The sequence below is a fragment of the Nerophis ophidion genome, linkage group LG05, assembly GCF_033978795.1.
Source record: "Nerophis ophidion isolate RoL-2023_Sa linkage group LG05, RoL_Noph_v1.0, whole genome shotgun sequence".
NCBI classification, from domain to species: Eukaryota; Metazoa; Chordata; class Actinopteri; order Syngnathiformes; family Syngnathidae; genus Nerophis; species Nerophis ophidion.
In genome coordinates, this window is record NC_084615.1 from 59537866 (window position 1) to 59555512 (window position 17647).

At 37.5% G+C, this 17647-nt stretch overlaps 1 protein-coding gene across 3 annotated transcripts in view; it reads right to left on the bottom strand.

Moving 5' to 3' along the window:
• Positions 1 to 17647, bottom strand: part of il1rapl2 (interleukin 1 receptor accessory protein-like 2) — a 761422-nt gene that overhangs the window by 57136 nt on the left and 686639 nt on the right. For all 3 annotated transcript variants that reach the window (XM_061901658.1, XM_061901657.1, XM_061901659.1), the window contains one exon: positions 4031 to 4163. In XM_061901658.1, the coding sequence (XP_061757642.1) occupies positions 4031 to 4163 (133 nt within the window). The remainder of the gene's footprint in view (positions 1 to 4030; positions 4164 to 17647) is intronic.

A 17647-nucleotide genomic window follows, 5' to 3' on the forward strand; every position in this document is an offset into this window, starting at 1 on the left:
TACTTTTTATAACAATGCTTTTCCCCCCACACTTGACAAATTACGGTTGTCTGTTCGACATATTCCCACTTGAAGCCAAACCACCGCCAGACGATGGACCCCCTGCTGTTTTTATTGGGAATTAAGTCTTTCTTCATTTGTTACCAGATCCGCACCTTCTTTCTCTCGTACGGCTATGTTAGAAGCTAACCTTAACCACGTCGCTACCTCTCTGCCCTGCAAGGGCGTGTATGTGACGTATGTAAGAATGTGCGCCTGATTGTCTGTGAGAATGAGAGACAGGAAAGAGCGAGGAGAGCCTGAAGTGTACGCCCGCAGCTAAAAATCCTGTGTGAGAACGTATACTCGAATACTACGATATAGTCATTTTCTATATCGCACAGAGACAAACCCGCAATATATCGTATATATCGATATATCGCCCAGCCCTACTTCAAAGTACTCAAAGCGCTTTGACACTATTTCCACATCAACCCAATCACACACACATTCACACACTGACGGCGGGAGCTGCCATGCAAGGCCCTAACCATGACCCATCAGGAGCAAGGGTAAAGTGTCTTGCTCAAGGACACAACAGATATAGGGTGGGGATCAAACCAAGAACCCTCAGGTTGCTGGCAGGACCACTCTCTCATCCGCCGTTCCCCATATGGGATATGGTGCAAAAGACACGCAAAAGACGCTGGTTTGCACCTACCCTTTTACTGCCCTTTGTAAGAATTATGAGTCATTCTTCATCTAAATGGGAATATATCAACATCCCAACAGTTTGCTTCCCAGTGACAGCAGGCATTGTATAGTAGGTGATATTTAATTACGTCTCGCAGTATGTCTGGAGTAAGTAGTAGTCAGTGTTGTAGTTAAAGGAAAAAGTGAACGTTGTGAAGTGTTTGATATTAAAGGCCTACTGAAACCCACTACTACCCACCATGCAGTCTGATAGTTTATATATCGATGAAAAATTAACATTGCAACACACCTTTTTAGTTTACTAAATTGTAATTTTAAATTTCCCAGGAGTTTCTTGTTGCAAACGTCGCGGAATGATGTCGTACGCGTGACGTCACGGACTGTGCGGAAATAATAGTGCTGCACACACACACAGCTAAAAGTCGTCTGCTTTAACCGCATAATTGTACAGTATTTTGGACATCAGTGTTGCTGAATCTTTTGCAATTTGTTCATTTAATAATGGAGACTATAAAGAACAATGCTGTTGGTGGAAAGCGGTAGATTCTAGCTGTCTTTAGCCGGCGTTTCTTTGTTTGTTGTGAAAGCAGAGCGGTCAAGCGAACATGTTTTCTCTACGTCAACCAGCATGTTTTTGGATGGGGAAATTGTGATATATATATTACCGAAGACATCCGTGGATTATTCATCGTTCTGCAGCAGCTGTGAGCTTGGCTCCTCGGCTTCTCTCTGAGACACAGTGTGTTCAACGCAGCCATTTGACCTCAGTCAATCAATGTTTATTTATATAGCCCTAAATCACAAATGTCTCAAAGGACTGTACAAACTACTATGACTACGACATCCTCGGAAGAACCCACATAAGGGCAAGGAAAACTCACACCCAGTGGGCAAGGAGAACTCACACCCAGCGGGACGCCAGTGACAATGATGACTATGAGAACATTAAACGCAGCCATTCGACCTCGAGGTATGTCTTTACAATCTTTACTTTACAATCTTTAAAATCTCACTAAAACACTATTAAAACAATAAGGAGATAAGGGATCTTCCAGAATTATCCTAGTACATATGTCTAATTACATCTGAAACGCTCACACTGCCGTCGCCCGGAGCTGTCACTTTTTTTTTTTTCTAGTTCGTCGCTATCAATATCCTCAAACACAAATCTTTCATCCTCGCTCTAATTAATGGGGAAATTGTCGCGTTCTCGGTCAGAATCGCTCGCGCTGCTGGCGTCCATGATTGTAATCAATGGGTGGATGTGAGGAGTCCGACAATCTGTGACGTCATGCGCACTACTTCCGGGAAAGGCAGGGCTTTTTTAAGAGCGACCAAAAGTTGCGAACTTTATCGTCGATTTTCTCTACTAAATACTTTAAGCAAAAATATGGCAATATCGCGAAATGATCAAGTATGACACATAGTATGGACCTGCTATCCCCGTTTAAATAAGAAAATCTCATTTCAGTAGGCCTTTAATACGCCACTGCATGCTTAAAATGAACAAAATGTGTAAATATTTAATGTTATGAATGTGCCTGTTACTACATTACACATATACTTACAGTGTGTACCAGAGGTGGGTAGAGTAGCCAGAAATTGTATTTATTACTCAAGTAAAAGTAAGAAGTAGTCACCCAAATATTTACTTGAGTAAAAGTAAAAAGTATGTTGTGAAAAAACTACTCAAGTACTGAGTAACTGATGAGTAACCTGTTCGTTTAATGATTACGGCAACAAATAATGCACAAAAACATAAAAATAGCAATGAGCAAATTCATAGCCAGGAATATCTCTTAAGCAACTAAAAAAATATTATATATTAAATAATAATACATTAAAATAAAAAAAATTAAGGCACATTGAGCTACAATAACTTAACAGCACCATAGGTCAGTAGGCATTCATTGATTGATTGATTGATTGAAACTTGTATTAGTAGATTGCAGTACAGTACATATTCTGTAAAATTGACCACTAAATGGTAACACTCCAATAAGTTTTTCAACGTTAATCAATTACTTAATAAATGACCAAGTCGAGGTGATCTACCTCATATATACATATACATACACACATATCATATATATACATACCTTTATATATACAGTATATCATTTATATTTATTTATTTTGCCGTTTTTGTTCACATGTCAAAGGTGTTTTAATGACTATACATGCATGTTTAACATATAGACTCCTACCTTTAATGAAGACAAAAATATAAGTTGGTGTATTACCTGATTCTGATGACATGCATTGATTGGAATCAGACAGTAGTGCTGATAACGTTCCGGTTTTCATATGGAGGAGAAAAAAAGTTCCTCCTTCCTGTCTAATACATCATTAAAATCGTTGGTTTTTGGCATCTTATTTGTCCAGCTTCCATATTCGTTTTTATACACTTTACAAGAAATACATTGGCGTCAAACTCCGTAGTTTGCTAGCTTGTTTGCTCTGGCTTTCGGAGACTCTTATTTTGTTAGCGCAGGCGCGATGGAGCGGCACTTTTATTGTGAAGACAGGAACTGTGCGATAGGACGGGAAGTACGGTTGAAATAAAAAGTGTCTTTTTTCCTTTACACTTTTGATTGATTGGTTGATAGATTGAAACTTTTATTAGTAGATTGCACAGTACAGTACATATTCCGTACAATTGACCACTAAATATTAACACCCCAATAAGTTTTTCAACATGTCGGTTTCTACGTGTGACGGTCACGTGACCACCTGACTCTGTTTGATTGGTCCAACGTCACCAGTGACTGCATTTGATTGGTGAAATGCAGGCATGCGTAGTTCCTACTTTGAATGCCCGTCTGACAAAATCAAAACAAATAAAGCGTGCATTAACAGATCGATAAAAAAAAAGTAGCGAGTAGCGACCTGATTGCAGATAAATGGAGCGGAGTAAAAGTAGCGTTTCTTCTCTATAAATATACTCAAGTAAAAGTAAAAGTATGTTGCATAAAAACTACTCTTAGAAGTACAATTTATCCCAAAAGTTACCCAAGTAGATGTAACGGAGTAAATGTGGCGCGTTACTACCCACCTCTGGTGTGTATATGAAATGTTGATGGAAGTGTTTGAAAGTTTGTTAAGCGCTCTATAGACAGAAAAGAGCAACCCTCATTGACTCCATTGTAAGAGGGCTTTTGCTCACACTTATTTACTGGTTAGAATGCAAAAAAGACCAAACATGATTCTGCGCTTGTCTCACATAAGGATCGTGAATGATAGGCACAATTCCAAAAGAAGTGCGGTTTCCTTTAACTTACTATCTTGTTCAGTTAAAGTATCATCCTGTCTTCCTTTCCCCATGTGTGATTGTTACCTGACTTCACTTTCTTTAATGTGTCCCGCGAGTTCTTCAACAAACTTCTCTCCTTTCATCCAGTAGATGATAGGTCTCCTGTTTTCTCCACTGTAGCCGAAAAATGCCTTGCAGTCCAAACTGAGAGGCATACCTGCAACACACAAGCAAAATTATCTCATTACACGATTAATATCATAAAGGCAAACCATCGATGAACATATTATACTCATTTGTAAAGACAGACTGGTCAGATTTAGTCAGATTAGATTGAATAAATGAGAACATCCATAGACTTTTGCCAAGAAAGGACCAATGTTTTTGACAAGACATACTGTTATGATTTGGTATGTATTCTTTCTTCTTAAAGGCTCCGACTTGTTACCTCCAAAGAACTTACGAGAAATAACACAGGAGTGCCAAGGTGAGTGACATCTGAAAAATTTATCCTTTTGCTGGTAGGTTTGTAACTTCGGAGAGGGTCTCAAAAAGTTTTCTGTTTATCGTGAGCAACAGACTAAAAGCATACACAAAAATAAGTTGTTTTTTTAGTTGAATCAATCCATTTTTTCCACTTTCACCTCAGAGGAGATTGTCATCACTATCAGCTGAGGTGAAAACATCACTTAGTGTCACCAGAAGAACGCTATTAAAAAAAAAAGAAATAGAAAAACATGTCAATCTTTTGATGTGTGAAGACTGAAAAAGAGAGAATATTTTGGTATGTTGCCATTCCATATAATGGTAAAAAAATGCAAACTATTTGTATTACTATGTGTAATGTAAAATAAATTTAGATGCAGTTTATCTGCAAATGATTTCACTTGGGCTTGGGCTCGCAGGTAAGAAAAAAAAAAAAGACTACAGGAGGACCAAGAAGGTCTAAATCAGGGGTGTCAAACTTATTTTAGATTGGGGGCCACATGGAGAAAAATGTACCCCCAAGTGGGCCGGACTGGTAAAATGAAGGAACAATAACTTAAAAATAAAGACAGCTTCAGATTGTTTTATTTATTTAAAAATAAAACAAGCACATTCTGAAAATGTACAAATCATAATGTTGTTTTTTTACACTTTCATGTTGTGGTTAATAGTATTATTTATATTTTCTGAATTAATCATGTGATACTATTCATCAGTCAACTCATTGGTGTTGATTTTCAATCCATCAAGATACAAAAATTATATTATAATCAAATTACAGTATGTTATTTACGTAGTTCAATCATTTTCCTCGACTGATTTTTTTATTTTGTACATACATACCTCAGGGATCCATACTAGGACCTAAAATATTCAATCTCTACATAAATGACATTTGTAAAGTTACAAGAGTTTTAAAGTTAGTATTATTTGCAGATGATACAACAGCGTTTTGTTCAGGGGAGAACACACAGAGGATAAAACAAATAATAACAGAAGAAATTAACACATTTAAAAAATGGTTTGACAAAAACAGACTATCATAGAATCTCAGTATAACTAAAATAATGCTATTTGGTAACAGTAGAAGAGAAAGTCAAACACAAATACAAATAAACGGAATAGAAATTGAAAGAGTAAATGAAACCAAATTTCTAGGTATAATGATTGATGACAAATTGATCTGGAAATCTCATGTAAAAAATATACAACATAAAGTAGCAAGAAACACGTCAATAATGAATAAAGCCAAATATGTTCTGGACCAAAAATCACTTCATATTCTCTACTGCTCACTAGTGTTACCATATCTGAGTTACTGTGTAGAAATATGGGGAAATAATTACAAAAGTACACTTCATTCTATAACAGTGTTACAAAAAAGATCAGTTAGAATAATACATAATGTTGGATATAGAGAACATACAAACCCTTTATTTATTGTATCAAAGATACTGAAATTCCACGACATAGTGAATTTGCAAACAGCTAAAATTATACACGAAGCAAACTATAACCTGCTTCCCAATAATATACAACAATTATTCTCAACAAAAGAGCAAAAATATAATCTTAGAGAAAAATTTAATTTAAATCATTTGTACGCACGTACAACACTTAAGACCTTCAGTATATCAGTATGTGGAATTAAATTATGGAATGGATTATGCAAAGCAATCAAACAATGTACTAATATGATCCACTTCAAGAAACTCTTCAAACTTAAAGTGTTTACGAAGTACAAAAAAGAAGAACCATGATAAACATTCTGAATGTATTCACCCACTCATTCTTTCATTCTCAAAATAATCTTACTTATCTCATCGTATTGAATACAATTTACTTCACCAATTATTTATTTATATATTTTTATTGTGATTACTTATGGAGTATATTGTGAATACATTGAGAACAGGAAGTGAACAAAAGTTTTAGCAACTGTTATGTAAAAGAAAAGGGGTAGGATTAAATAAGCTCTGCTTCTTCCTACTCCTTTTCGAACATGTTGAAAAGAGAAACTGGAAATTGTGATGTATCATGTTGTATGCCTTCATGTTCGAAATAAACTCAAACTCAACTCAACTCATATGTAGCATCATCAACAAAGATACAAATAATAATTGCTATTATGACATCCAGTGGACACATTTAGAACAGCTGTTTCTTTCATTCAAAACATTTCAGGTTCATTTTTTATACTTAGCAAACTCTTGCCGCGGGTTGGATACAACCTGTTTGCGGGCCTGATCCGGCCCTCGGGCCGTATGTTTGACACCCCTGGTCTAAATCAAGTAGAACAGAAGTTATGAGATGTTTTTGTTTTAACCTAGTTAAACATTTAAGATGTAGTATAAGTGGTACGGAAAAAGAAAAAAAAGTGCATATTCTGAAAGTTTGGACATAGCCGCAATAATCGGCGATCCTCCGTGTGGAACAAGAAGTGAAGTGAAGTGAATTATATTTATATAGCGCTTTTCTCTAGTGACTCAAAGCGCTTTACATAGTGAAACCCAATATCTAAGTTACATTTAAACCAGTGTTGGTGGCACTGGGAGCAGGTGGCTAAAGTGTCTTGCCCAAGGACACAACGGCAGTGAATAGGATGGCGGAAGCGGGAATCTAACCTGCAACCCTCAAGTTGCTGGCACAGCCGCTCTACCAACCGAGCTATGCCGCCATTTTTTAATAAGGAGATGGATTAACATCCTGAACTACTGCCCATTTTCTATGTCTGGCCAAAGTCACAAGTAAATGTTGACGTCAGTCAGCCAATTTAGGGGGTGTCAATATAACTGTACCATAGAAACGCGAGCCTTGAAGTGGCTTGCAATTATCACGTCTAGAGTGTGTGTGTCGGTGGGCTCTAAATGGAGATTAAAATATAACATAAAAAGATCTGAGTCTTGCGTGTGCGTAGGTTCTCAGTCAGAACTGATTACCACCAAGGAGGAATTTTCAGCATGTTATGCTGATTAAAACCCTCCCCAATTCAGTGGAGCTTATCAACACTGCAACCTCAGAATTGAGCGTGCATGTCATGCAGGTGTGATGAGTCATTGTTTCTTTTTGTGGCTGAAGCGAAAAAGGCATTTAGAAGAATATGAATGAAAGGTTGCTGCTATATTGCTGTCATTAATGTTAGTGAGGCATTGTAAATCAGACCGGTGCATCATGAGTCCACACTTCTGCTGATTGCAAATCCACCTTGTGTGTGTGACCTCCGTGTGGAGCTATTGGAGGGAATTAAGATTTTTTTTATATATTTAAAAAAAATCTTCAAAACAATTCATATTTTGCTTCTAATAAACAAAGGAGTTTGCATGTTCTCCCCGTGAATGCGTGGGTTCCCTCCAGGTACTACGGCTTCCTCCCACCTCCAAAGACATGCACCTGGGGATAGGTTGATTGGCAACACTAAATTGGCCCTAGTGTGTGAATGTGAGTGTGAATGTTGTCTGTCTATCTGTGTTGGCCCTGCGATGAGGTTGCGACTTGTCCAGGGTGTACCCCGCCTTCTGCCCGATTGTAGCTGAGATAGGCGCCAGCGCCCCCCGCGACCCCAAAAGGGAATAAGCGGTAGAAAATGGATGGATGGATGAATGAAAGGTTGCTGCTATATTGCTGTCATTAATGTTAGTGAAGCATTGTAAATCAGACTGGTGCATCATGAGTCCACACTTCTGCTGATTGCAAATCCACCTTGTGTGTGTGACCTCCGTGTGGAGCTATTGGAGGGAATTAAGATTTTTTTTATATATTTAAAAAAAATCTTCAAAACAATTCATATTTTGCTTCTAATAAACAAAAGAGTTTGCATGTTCTCCCCGTGAATGCGTGGGTTCCCTCCGGGTACTCCGGCTTCCTCCCACTTCCAAAAACATGCACCTGGGGATAGGTTGATTGGCAACACCAAATTGGCCCTAGTGTGTGAATGTGAGTGTGAATGTTGTCTGTCTATCTGTGTTGGCCTTGCGATGAGGTGGCGACTTGTCCAGGGTGTACCCCGCCTTCCGCCCAATTGTAGCTGAGATAGGCGCCAGCGCCCCCTGCGACCCCTAAAAGGGAATAAGCGGTAGAAATGGATGGATGGATGGATAAACAAAGACGTTTGGTTTCTTCCACATTCACCTTATTTTATGTGTTTTGTACTAGAAGAATTTTGGGTAACACTTTAGTATGGGAAACATATTCTAAGTAACACAGACTTAATTTACATTTATTTGGACACGAGGGGAACATGTACTAAGTAACAAATACTTAATTTAGAGTTATTTGGTTAGGGGGTTAGCTCTAGTTCTGTAATATGGTCATGCAGAATAAGGCATTAATAAGTACTTAATAATGACTAATTAGACCCAATGGTGAATATGTTCCCCATACTAAAGTGTTACCGAATTTTGTTATCCTTTTATGTGGGCGCCAACAAGTGATTCTTACTAGAATGAGGTAAGTACAGTGCTCTGTGTGGCTGACCGGATCATTTCTACAATCTTACCTTACGTTTACCTAACGGACTTCAAATTCTGTGTTCGCATGCTAGCAGCCTCCACCCACATGGACAAAGACATTGGATGACTGGCAAAAGGCTCCACTCTGTTTCTTCTGTCTCTTTTTGGATAGTTTGTAAAGTAATGGGCACATTTTGATGAAACTTTCAGGCAATGTCCGAAATTGGATACGAAAAAAGGGATTACATTCTGGAGGTGATCCGGCTCAACGTCTGGATTCATGACTTTTTACTATTGGGAGATGGGGTCTGGTTGAGGAATGCGCTCTCAAAGTGCCTTTCAAGTTTTTAAATGAAGTAATTTTCAGAATTTAAAACTTGATTTTTCAGTTTATTTATTTTTTTCCTAACACAAAACATTTGTAGCTGCATACTAGTATTTCTGATACTGAAACCAATATTTGACGGGACTTTTTTTCAAGATTGTTTTGACTCTAAATTGTTAAACATCAGAACGTAACAAAATCAACGAAATAAGCACAATTAGGTCAATAGTAAATAACGACTAAACAAAAAGAAAAACTAGAAATGGCTGTCATTCAAATCTTTTGGATTACAAGGCCCAAAAAATAAGAATGAAAAACCAAAAAAGAAAAAAAAAACATACGTTTGTGAAAATAGGCATAAAACAGAACTAAAAAAAAATCATCTCTTTACATTAATACCAATACTATCAATGTTTAGATCAGGGGTAGGGAACCTATGGCTCTAGAGCCAGATGTGGCTCTTTTGATGACCGCATCTGGCTTTCAGATAAATCTTAGCTGACATTGCTTAACACGATAAGTAATGAATAATTCCGCTGGTAATCACAGTGTTAAAAATAACGTTCAAATTATAAAACATTCTCATGCATTTTAATCCAACCATCTGTTTATCGCACCTGTCCAAGATGTCGCATTAATTGTAAGAAGTATAATATTTATTATTGGTTAACTTTAGAATAATAATGTTATTAAAAAGAATAAGAGACTTATTATACTCTAAAAATGTTGGTCTTACTTAAGAATGCACGCATTTAGTTGTATTCAGTGTTAAAAAAATACTATATGGCTCTCACGGAAATACATTTCGAAATATTTGGCTTTCATGGCTCTCTCAGTCAAAAAGGTTCCCGACCCCTGGTTTAAATCAAGCCGTCCCCTCCTATAACTTGACTGTAGTAAAAAAAAAAGTTTTGTAGTCGGTAATGTATAATATATTTGATTGGCTGTTATACAATGGCTTATTTTATCCATCCATCCATTCTTTTTTTCTACCGCTTATTCCCTTTGGGGTCTCGGGGGGCGCTGGTGCCTATCTAAGCTACAATCGGGCGGAAGACGTTGTACACCCTGGACAAGTCTATCCCCAGGTGCATGTCTTTGGAAATGGGAAGAAGCCGGAGTACCCGGAGGGAACCCACGCAGTCGCGGGGAGGACATGCAAACTCCACACAGAAAGTTATATTCGAGTAAATGGTTGGATGAGGGTTAAATTTATTGAAAATGTATTCAGACGGCATGGTGCTGTTGGGAGAGTGGCCGTGCCAGCAACCTGAGGGTTCCAGGTTCGATCTCCACCTTCTACCAACCTCGTCACGTTCATTGTGCCCTTGAGCAAAACACTTTACCCTTGCTCCTGATGGGTCGGGGTTAGGGCCTTTCATGGGAGCTCCCGCCATCAGTGTGTGAATGTGTGTGTGAGTGGGTGAATGTGAAAAATACTGTCAAATCGCTTTGAGTACTGTACCTTGAAGGTGGAAAAATGCTATACAAGTATAACCCATTTACCATTTACCAAGTAAATGACCTTTATATCTGAAAGATGCTTGCTTTGACATGCTTGTTTAGTGTACAGTATAATGCAAAATGATCTTTTGCTCTGATAGATGACTGACAATCATGTTTGGTGGAGCACTGACAAGGGACATATAACCATTCAAACCGGCACTTAGTGTTTGGTGCATTTAGGTGTCAATGAACCTAATCTGCAACTGCAATAAAATCCAAACTCAGCAAAGCCGGAGACCTCCTTTCTGTGAAGCATCAGTTCACTCTATTGCCCCATTTCTTTGTATTTCATGTCAGTTGCGGACCTACTTATCACCAAGATGAACATTAAATACATTTTCCCTTTTCCCATTAGAAAGACAGTGGTATCAAGAGAGCCTTAAAAACAGTGTGCCTATATGGATATGTTACAATTAGCTCACTCAACTCAATGAAATTGACATTTGCTTACTTTTCTTTAGTATAGTTGAACTATATATATTATTTTTTAACTTTGGCTTCCCTATACAATGTGATATCATGATAAAGTAGTGAATGATGATGTCCATGTGAGCATATTTATGACAACCTGCAGGAGTGAAAGTGTTCAGTTCAGTTTCATTTTATTACGAAAATGCATACTATACAATGTAATGCATCACACAATTCCAGTTGTTTCATTACAGCACGTTCGAAAAGGAGTAGGTAGAAGCAGAGTTTATTTATTCCTACCCTTTTTCATACCATAGCAATTTTATCCAATTTCCTTGTTCTCTGTAACAGAACAGTGAACAAATAAATAATAAATAAATAATATACCATAGTAGGCAAACAAATAATAAAAAAAAAAATAATATTTGTCTCATTAAAAAAGAAAAAAATTAGGAAAAACAAAGGGTTCAAGATGTTTATCATAATTCTTGTTCTGTGTACTTCGTGAACACTTGTAATTTGAACAGTCTCTTAAACTAAATCATATTGGTGCTTTGTTTGATTTCTTTGGTTAATCAGTTCCATAATTTAATTCCATGTACTGATATACTAAAGGTTTTAGGTGTCGTACGTGCGTACAAATTATTTAAATGAGATTTTCCTCCAACCTTAGATTTCTCCTCTTTTGTTGAGAAGAGCTGTTGTACATTCTTGGCTAGCAGGTTATAGTTAGCTTTATACATCATTTTAGCAGTTTGCAAATGCACCAAATTGTTAAATTTCAACAATTGTGATTTAAGAAATAAAGGGGTTGTATGTTCTTTATATGCAACATTATGTCTTATTCTAATTGATCTCTTTTGTAACAGTTAGTGAATGAAGCGCAGATTTGTAATTATTTCCCTATATTTCTGCACAATAACTCAGATGTGGTAACACTAGTGAGCAGTAAAGAATATTAAGTTATTTTTTGGTCCAGAACATGTTTTGCCTTATTCATTATTGATGTGTTTATTGCTACTTTATTTTGTATATTTTTTTACATGAGATTCCCAATTCATTTTATCATCTATTAGTAAGCCCAAAAATTTGCTTTCTTTTACCCTTTCAATATTTACTCCGTCTATCTGTATTTCTGTTTGACCTTCTCTTTTACTGTTACCAAATACAATTATTTTAGTCTTACTGAGATTCAAAGATAGTCTGTTTTTGTCAAACCATCTTTTTAATTTGTTAATTTCTTCTGTAATTATTTGTATTATCTTCCGTGTGTTCTCTCCTGAACAAAATGCAGTAGTATCGTCTGCAAATAATACTAAGTTTAAATATTTCTCACTTTACAAATGTCATTTATGTAGAGATTGAACAATTTTGGTCCAATTATTGATCCCCGAGGTACGCCACAAGATGTTTTCAGCTCTGTAGAAGTGTGTTCGCCTAACTTCACATATTGCTTCCTGTTGGTTAAGTAGCTTCTTACCCAGTTCAAGACCAACCCTCTGATGCCATACTGTTGTAATTTGTTTAAGATGCGATGATTAATCGTGTCAAATGCTTGTGTTAAGTCCATAAACACTTCTACTACTACTGAAAATAATATATTTTTAATTTTACATGTCCTGTCCAGCTATGTGGTCAAATTATTTTGTTAATCTAGATGCTCCAGGATTTACATTACTCCTGGACATTAACTTAATTATTGTGTGAATAGACAGGATGCCTGCTTTACTTTCTAATGCCCCAATATTCCTTACAGTGCACAGAAGTGACTATAGTGTTTATTCTCACAGCTGTTAAAAGTTTATAACATTCTAAATGGCTATTTAATTAGACTGGCAAGGTTCCCTGCGTACCTGCTGTTCCTCTGAGGAAAATTACAGTAAGAATTAAGGCATCACAAAAGCAATATAGCATTAAACATTTGCAGTCAAATTTATTTATTTTAAAAGTTTATAAACTTGCAGTAGTTTACAATTAACCAACCCTTTCTGCCAGTGGTTCTCAGTTATTTCCAAATATGTCAATCAATAGTAATCAGAACATAAGCTGAGTTTATTTATCTAAACTAATAGAACAAAGAGCAAAAAATAAATAAATGAAAAATACAATACAGTTGAATGTAGAAGTACTCAATAGTACATCTTTGTCAGCCTAAGCAGTGAATTAAGTTATATTAGATTATAAAATTGATTTATGTTATCTTTCTGCTATCCAGCTGGAGTCATAAGGATGTTTGCTTTGATTAATTTACCTCCACAAGTGATATTAATAAAGAAAAGTCCCTTGACAGAAATGAGATTTGCAGCCAAATTAGATTCAGCCCACACTATTTATCATCATCACCATCAAGTTTTATAAGAGAGCTCAAGAAAGTTGTAATCAAGTTAAGTCGTTGCCACTTAACCAGTTGTAACTACATCCTGTTGTGTGCTGCGTGGTACGGGCCAAACACAAAACCATTATATCCTGATGCTGATATGTATAACCGATAATGTAGTAGCTCAGCATTCGAGCAAAATCGGTTTCATGAGCAAGTTCGTAACTGAAATCAACGTTTTCCATTTATCCATCCATCCATCCATTTTCTACCGCTTATTCCCTTTCGGGGTCGCAGGGGGCACTGGCGCCTATCTCAGCTACAAACGGGCGGAAGGCAGGGTACACCCTGGACAAGTCGCCACCTCATCACAGGGCCAACACAGATAGACAGACAACATTCACACTCACATTCACACACTAGGGCCAATTTAGTGTTGCCAATCAACCTATCCCCAGGTGCATGTCTTTGGAAGTGGGAGGAAGCCGGAGTACCCGGAGGGAACCCACGCATTCACGGGGAGAACATGCAAACTCCACACAGAAAGATCCTGAGCCTGGATTTGAACCCAGGACTGCAGGAACTTCGTATTGTGAGGCAGACGCACTAACCCCTCTGCCACAGTGACTCCCATTTAAATTAATTTAAAACATTTAATTGGTAATTGGCCTCCTCAAAACACAAACATTTTAACATGTAAGTGTCTTTAAAAAAACAACAACTTTTGTGTAATAAGTATTGTATAAGATGAAATTCAATATAATGTGCTACAAACAACCATAATAGTTTCAAAAAGTCTTGCCTCGGGACTAATGCAGGATCTCCTTTTGATTGCTTTTCTGTCGTGTAACAATAGAGGCTGTTATTGTTAATTATTTTGCACACGGATGTCTTTGAGTGACCGACAGGAGAGGTCAGAGATGACCGCAACTGGTCTATATCTGCATAAGAATGTTAGAATAATGATGTATATATTATCATCATAACTTTATGCTTGAAGGCCGTTGATATAAATTATTGTCAATTGTGCTGAAGTGGTATTTTTGTATCTATGCAAGCTGGCAATCCAAAAGATTGCCAGTTGTTTTTATCAGTGTTGTGTCTAGACTCGGCCTGCTGACAGCCAAGGCCGAACACCGCCGTGACGCAGACAGAGCAGAGACAAGGCGATATGACCCCCGTTAACTAATTTTTTAAATTCTATTATCATATATTGTGTCGAACTACAGTTGTCGAGATTACCCCCATGCCTCAGCAAGAGTAATGTAATAGGGATGTTCCTAATAAATAGAGGAGGCGCACGAGCTTGACTTTTAGAACATAGTTTGGATCTGTAACTAGAATACAGCCCAAAACACGTGTCTCCTCATGAGCTAAATTGAACTGTGTTTCTGCATGATTCCTTGCTTCCTGTCTGATTATTAGATGTCATCAGTGTTTGAACCTGACATCTTCTTGATGACGATTCCAGCCGGGTGAGTAAAATCAGAAAACCATGGCACTCACATCTCCCATTGAGGAGCTGCTTTTTCTTCACCCGGGCTGGGATCGGACAACTGACGGAGAACCGAGGACAAAAAGGAAGGAACGCAGATTTCAGTGAGTACGTTTTGAATTACAAAGAAAAAATAGCGTATGACTGAGGGGTTAAGACGCATAGAAGAAAAAGCGTGTAACTAAAGGTTACGACACATAGAAAAGGCGTTTAACTAAGGGTTACGACGCATAGAAATGCGTGCGATTAAGGTTCACGACGCATAGAAGAAAAAGCGTTTAACTAAGGGTTACGACCCATAGAAAAAGCGTGTAACTAAGGGTTACGACGCATAGAAATGCGTGCGATTAAGGTTTACGACGCATAGAAGAAAAAGCGTTTAACTAAGGGTTACGACCCATAGAAAAAAGTGTGTAACTAAGGGTTATGAACCATAGAAAAAGTGTGTAACTAAGGGTTACGACGCATAGAAAAAGCGTGTAACCAAGGGTTACGATGCATCGAAAAAGCGTGTGACTAAGGGTTTCGAAGCATAGACAAACCCTGTGAGCAAGGCTAATTTTCGCTTGTCCAGTTTGCAGACAGGAGAAAAGAACAACTGAAACACGGACAAAATCTTTGTCGGGATTTTGTCGGGCTCTATATGTGGGCTCTGGGCAAATGCTGCACTTGGGCGGAAGGCAGGGTGCACCCTGGACGAGTTGCCACCTCATCAAAAATTTAAAATAATCTGAGCAAATACATGATGATTTCAATCCAAATGTATGAAAAAACCTATTGTGAACAAAACGTGCATGTTTAAAGATGTAAACATCCGTACACAATTACTGCACAATAATCTGAGGATGAAATGAAACAAGAAGGGAGCACATTTTATTTGTATCATAATGTCACCCTATCTATAATCAATAATTCCAGAAATCTTATAATGTCTAATAGCATGTACAGAAATGATCGCACTATTAGCAAACATAAATACACATCCTACTCTGCACTGATTTTGTACATTGTCTCCTGTTCCTTTTGGGCTAATCTGATTGTAGCAGCTTTTTTCTAATACTACTGTTAGTTTATTATTTTAAATAAAGGCTGCATTATGAAATATACCAAACACTGTCTGTGGTAATGTTTTATTGTAGCAAATGGTCTGGAGGAATTTCAAATTGTGTATGTATGACAAATTCACGAACAGGATTTTTGGAATGTCAAAATATTATAATTTTAAGATTCTGTTCCCATTACTTGTTAAAGCAAAACAAGCTATTGACTGAACCGGTTCGTTAGTACGGTTTGAAGGGTAACTGCGCATTTTTTGGATATTTGCCTGTCATTCACAATCCTTATGAGAGACCAGAAGAAATAGTTTTTTTTTTTTTTTCATTCTGTTTTCTAATAATCGGCTTGTTCCTGGTGGCTGGCAATGCAGCTAATGAGATCAAACCATTCTGCCGCTAAATAACTTTGAACATCAATCCAAAAAGGTGAGAGGAGCAGTGAGCACCAGCGGTGGCTGCACTCTGGAATTATTTGGTGATTTAACCCCCAATTCCAACCCTTGATGCTGAGTGCCAAGCAGGGCAGCGCAGGGTCCCATTTTTATAGTCTTTGGTATGCCTCGGCCAGGGTTTCAACACACGATCTTCCAGTCTGAGGGCGGACACTAACCACAAGGCCACTGAGCAGGTTATATATCAATATTCAAACCATTCTTACTGTAGATTCAAACACATTATCATAGTACTCTACATTCCTTTCGCATTTCAGTCCAGCTCCAGCATCGGGGCATTACCACACAATTTCTGGCGGAATTGTATTTTCTAGCTATGTTGTTTACATTTCTTGTTTAGCACTTAATAATGCTGCTACATGATGATTTTAAAACTTGTAGCTCATCCTCCTTATATTCTGGATAAGACATATAAAGTTATGGATCATATTTTTTCCCAAGGTAACCTTTCTTGGCACTCACAAAGTCTGCATGACTAGCATTATTGTTGATGGGGAAGAGATCTGTGGTTCCCACCTGTACCTCACGGATCATGTGACTAGCTTGCTCTTTACAGCATCTTTATAAATGGCTCGAGAATCTCCCTGAGATTGATACTATTTTGATTTTACTTGGAAACTTTGTAAGTGTTTGGGTGTTGTACATCAAATATATACACTACATTGCCAAAAGTATTTGGCCACCTGCCTTGAGTCACATAAGAACTTAAAGGCCTACTGAAACCCACTACTACCCACCACGCAGTCTGATAGTTTATATATCAATGATGAAATATTAACATTGCAACACATGCCAATACGGCCTTTTTAGTTTACTAAATTGCAATTTTATATTTCCCGTGAGTTTCTTGTTGAAAACATCACGGAATGATGATGCGTACTCGTGACGTCACGGACTGTAAGGAAATATTAAAAGTCGTCTCTGTTCGTGGCGTAATTAGACAGTATTTTGGACATTTGTGTTGCTGAATCTTTTGCAATTTGTTCATTTAATAATGTAGACTATAAAGAACAATGCTGTTGGTGGAAAGCGGTGTATTGCAGCTGTCTTTAGCACCGAGACACAGCCGGTGTTTCTTTGTTGTGAAGTGGAGCGGTCAAGCGAACATGTTTTCCTTAAGTCAACCAGCATGTTTTTGGATGGGGAAATGGTGATATATATCTTACCAGACACATCAATGGATTATTTGTCATCTTGCAGCAGCTG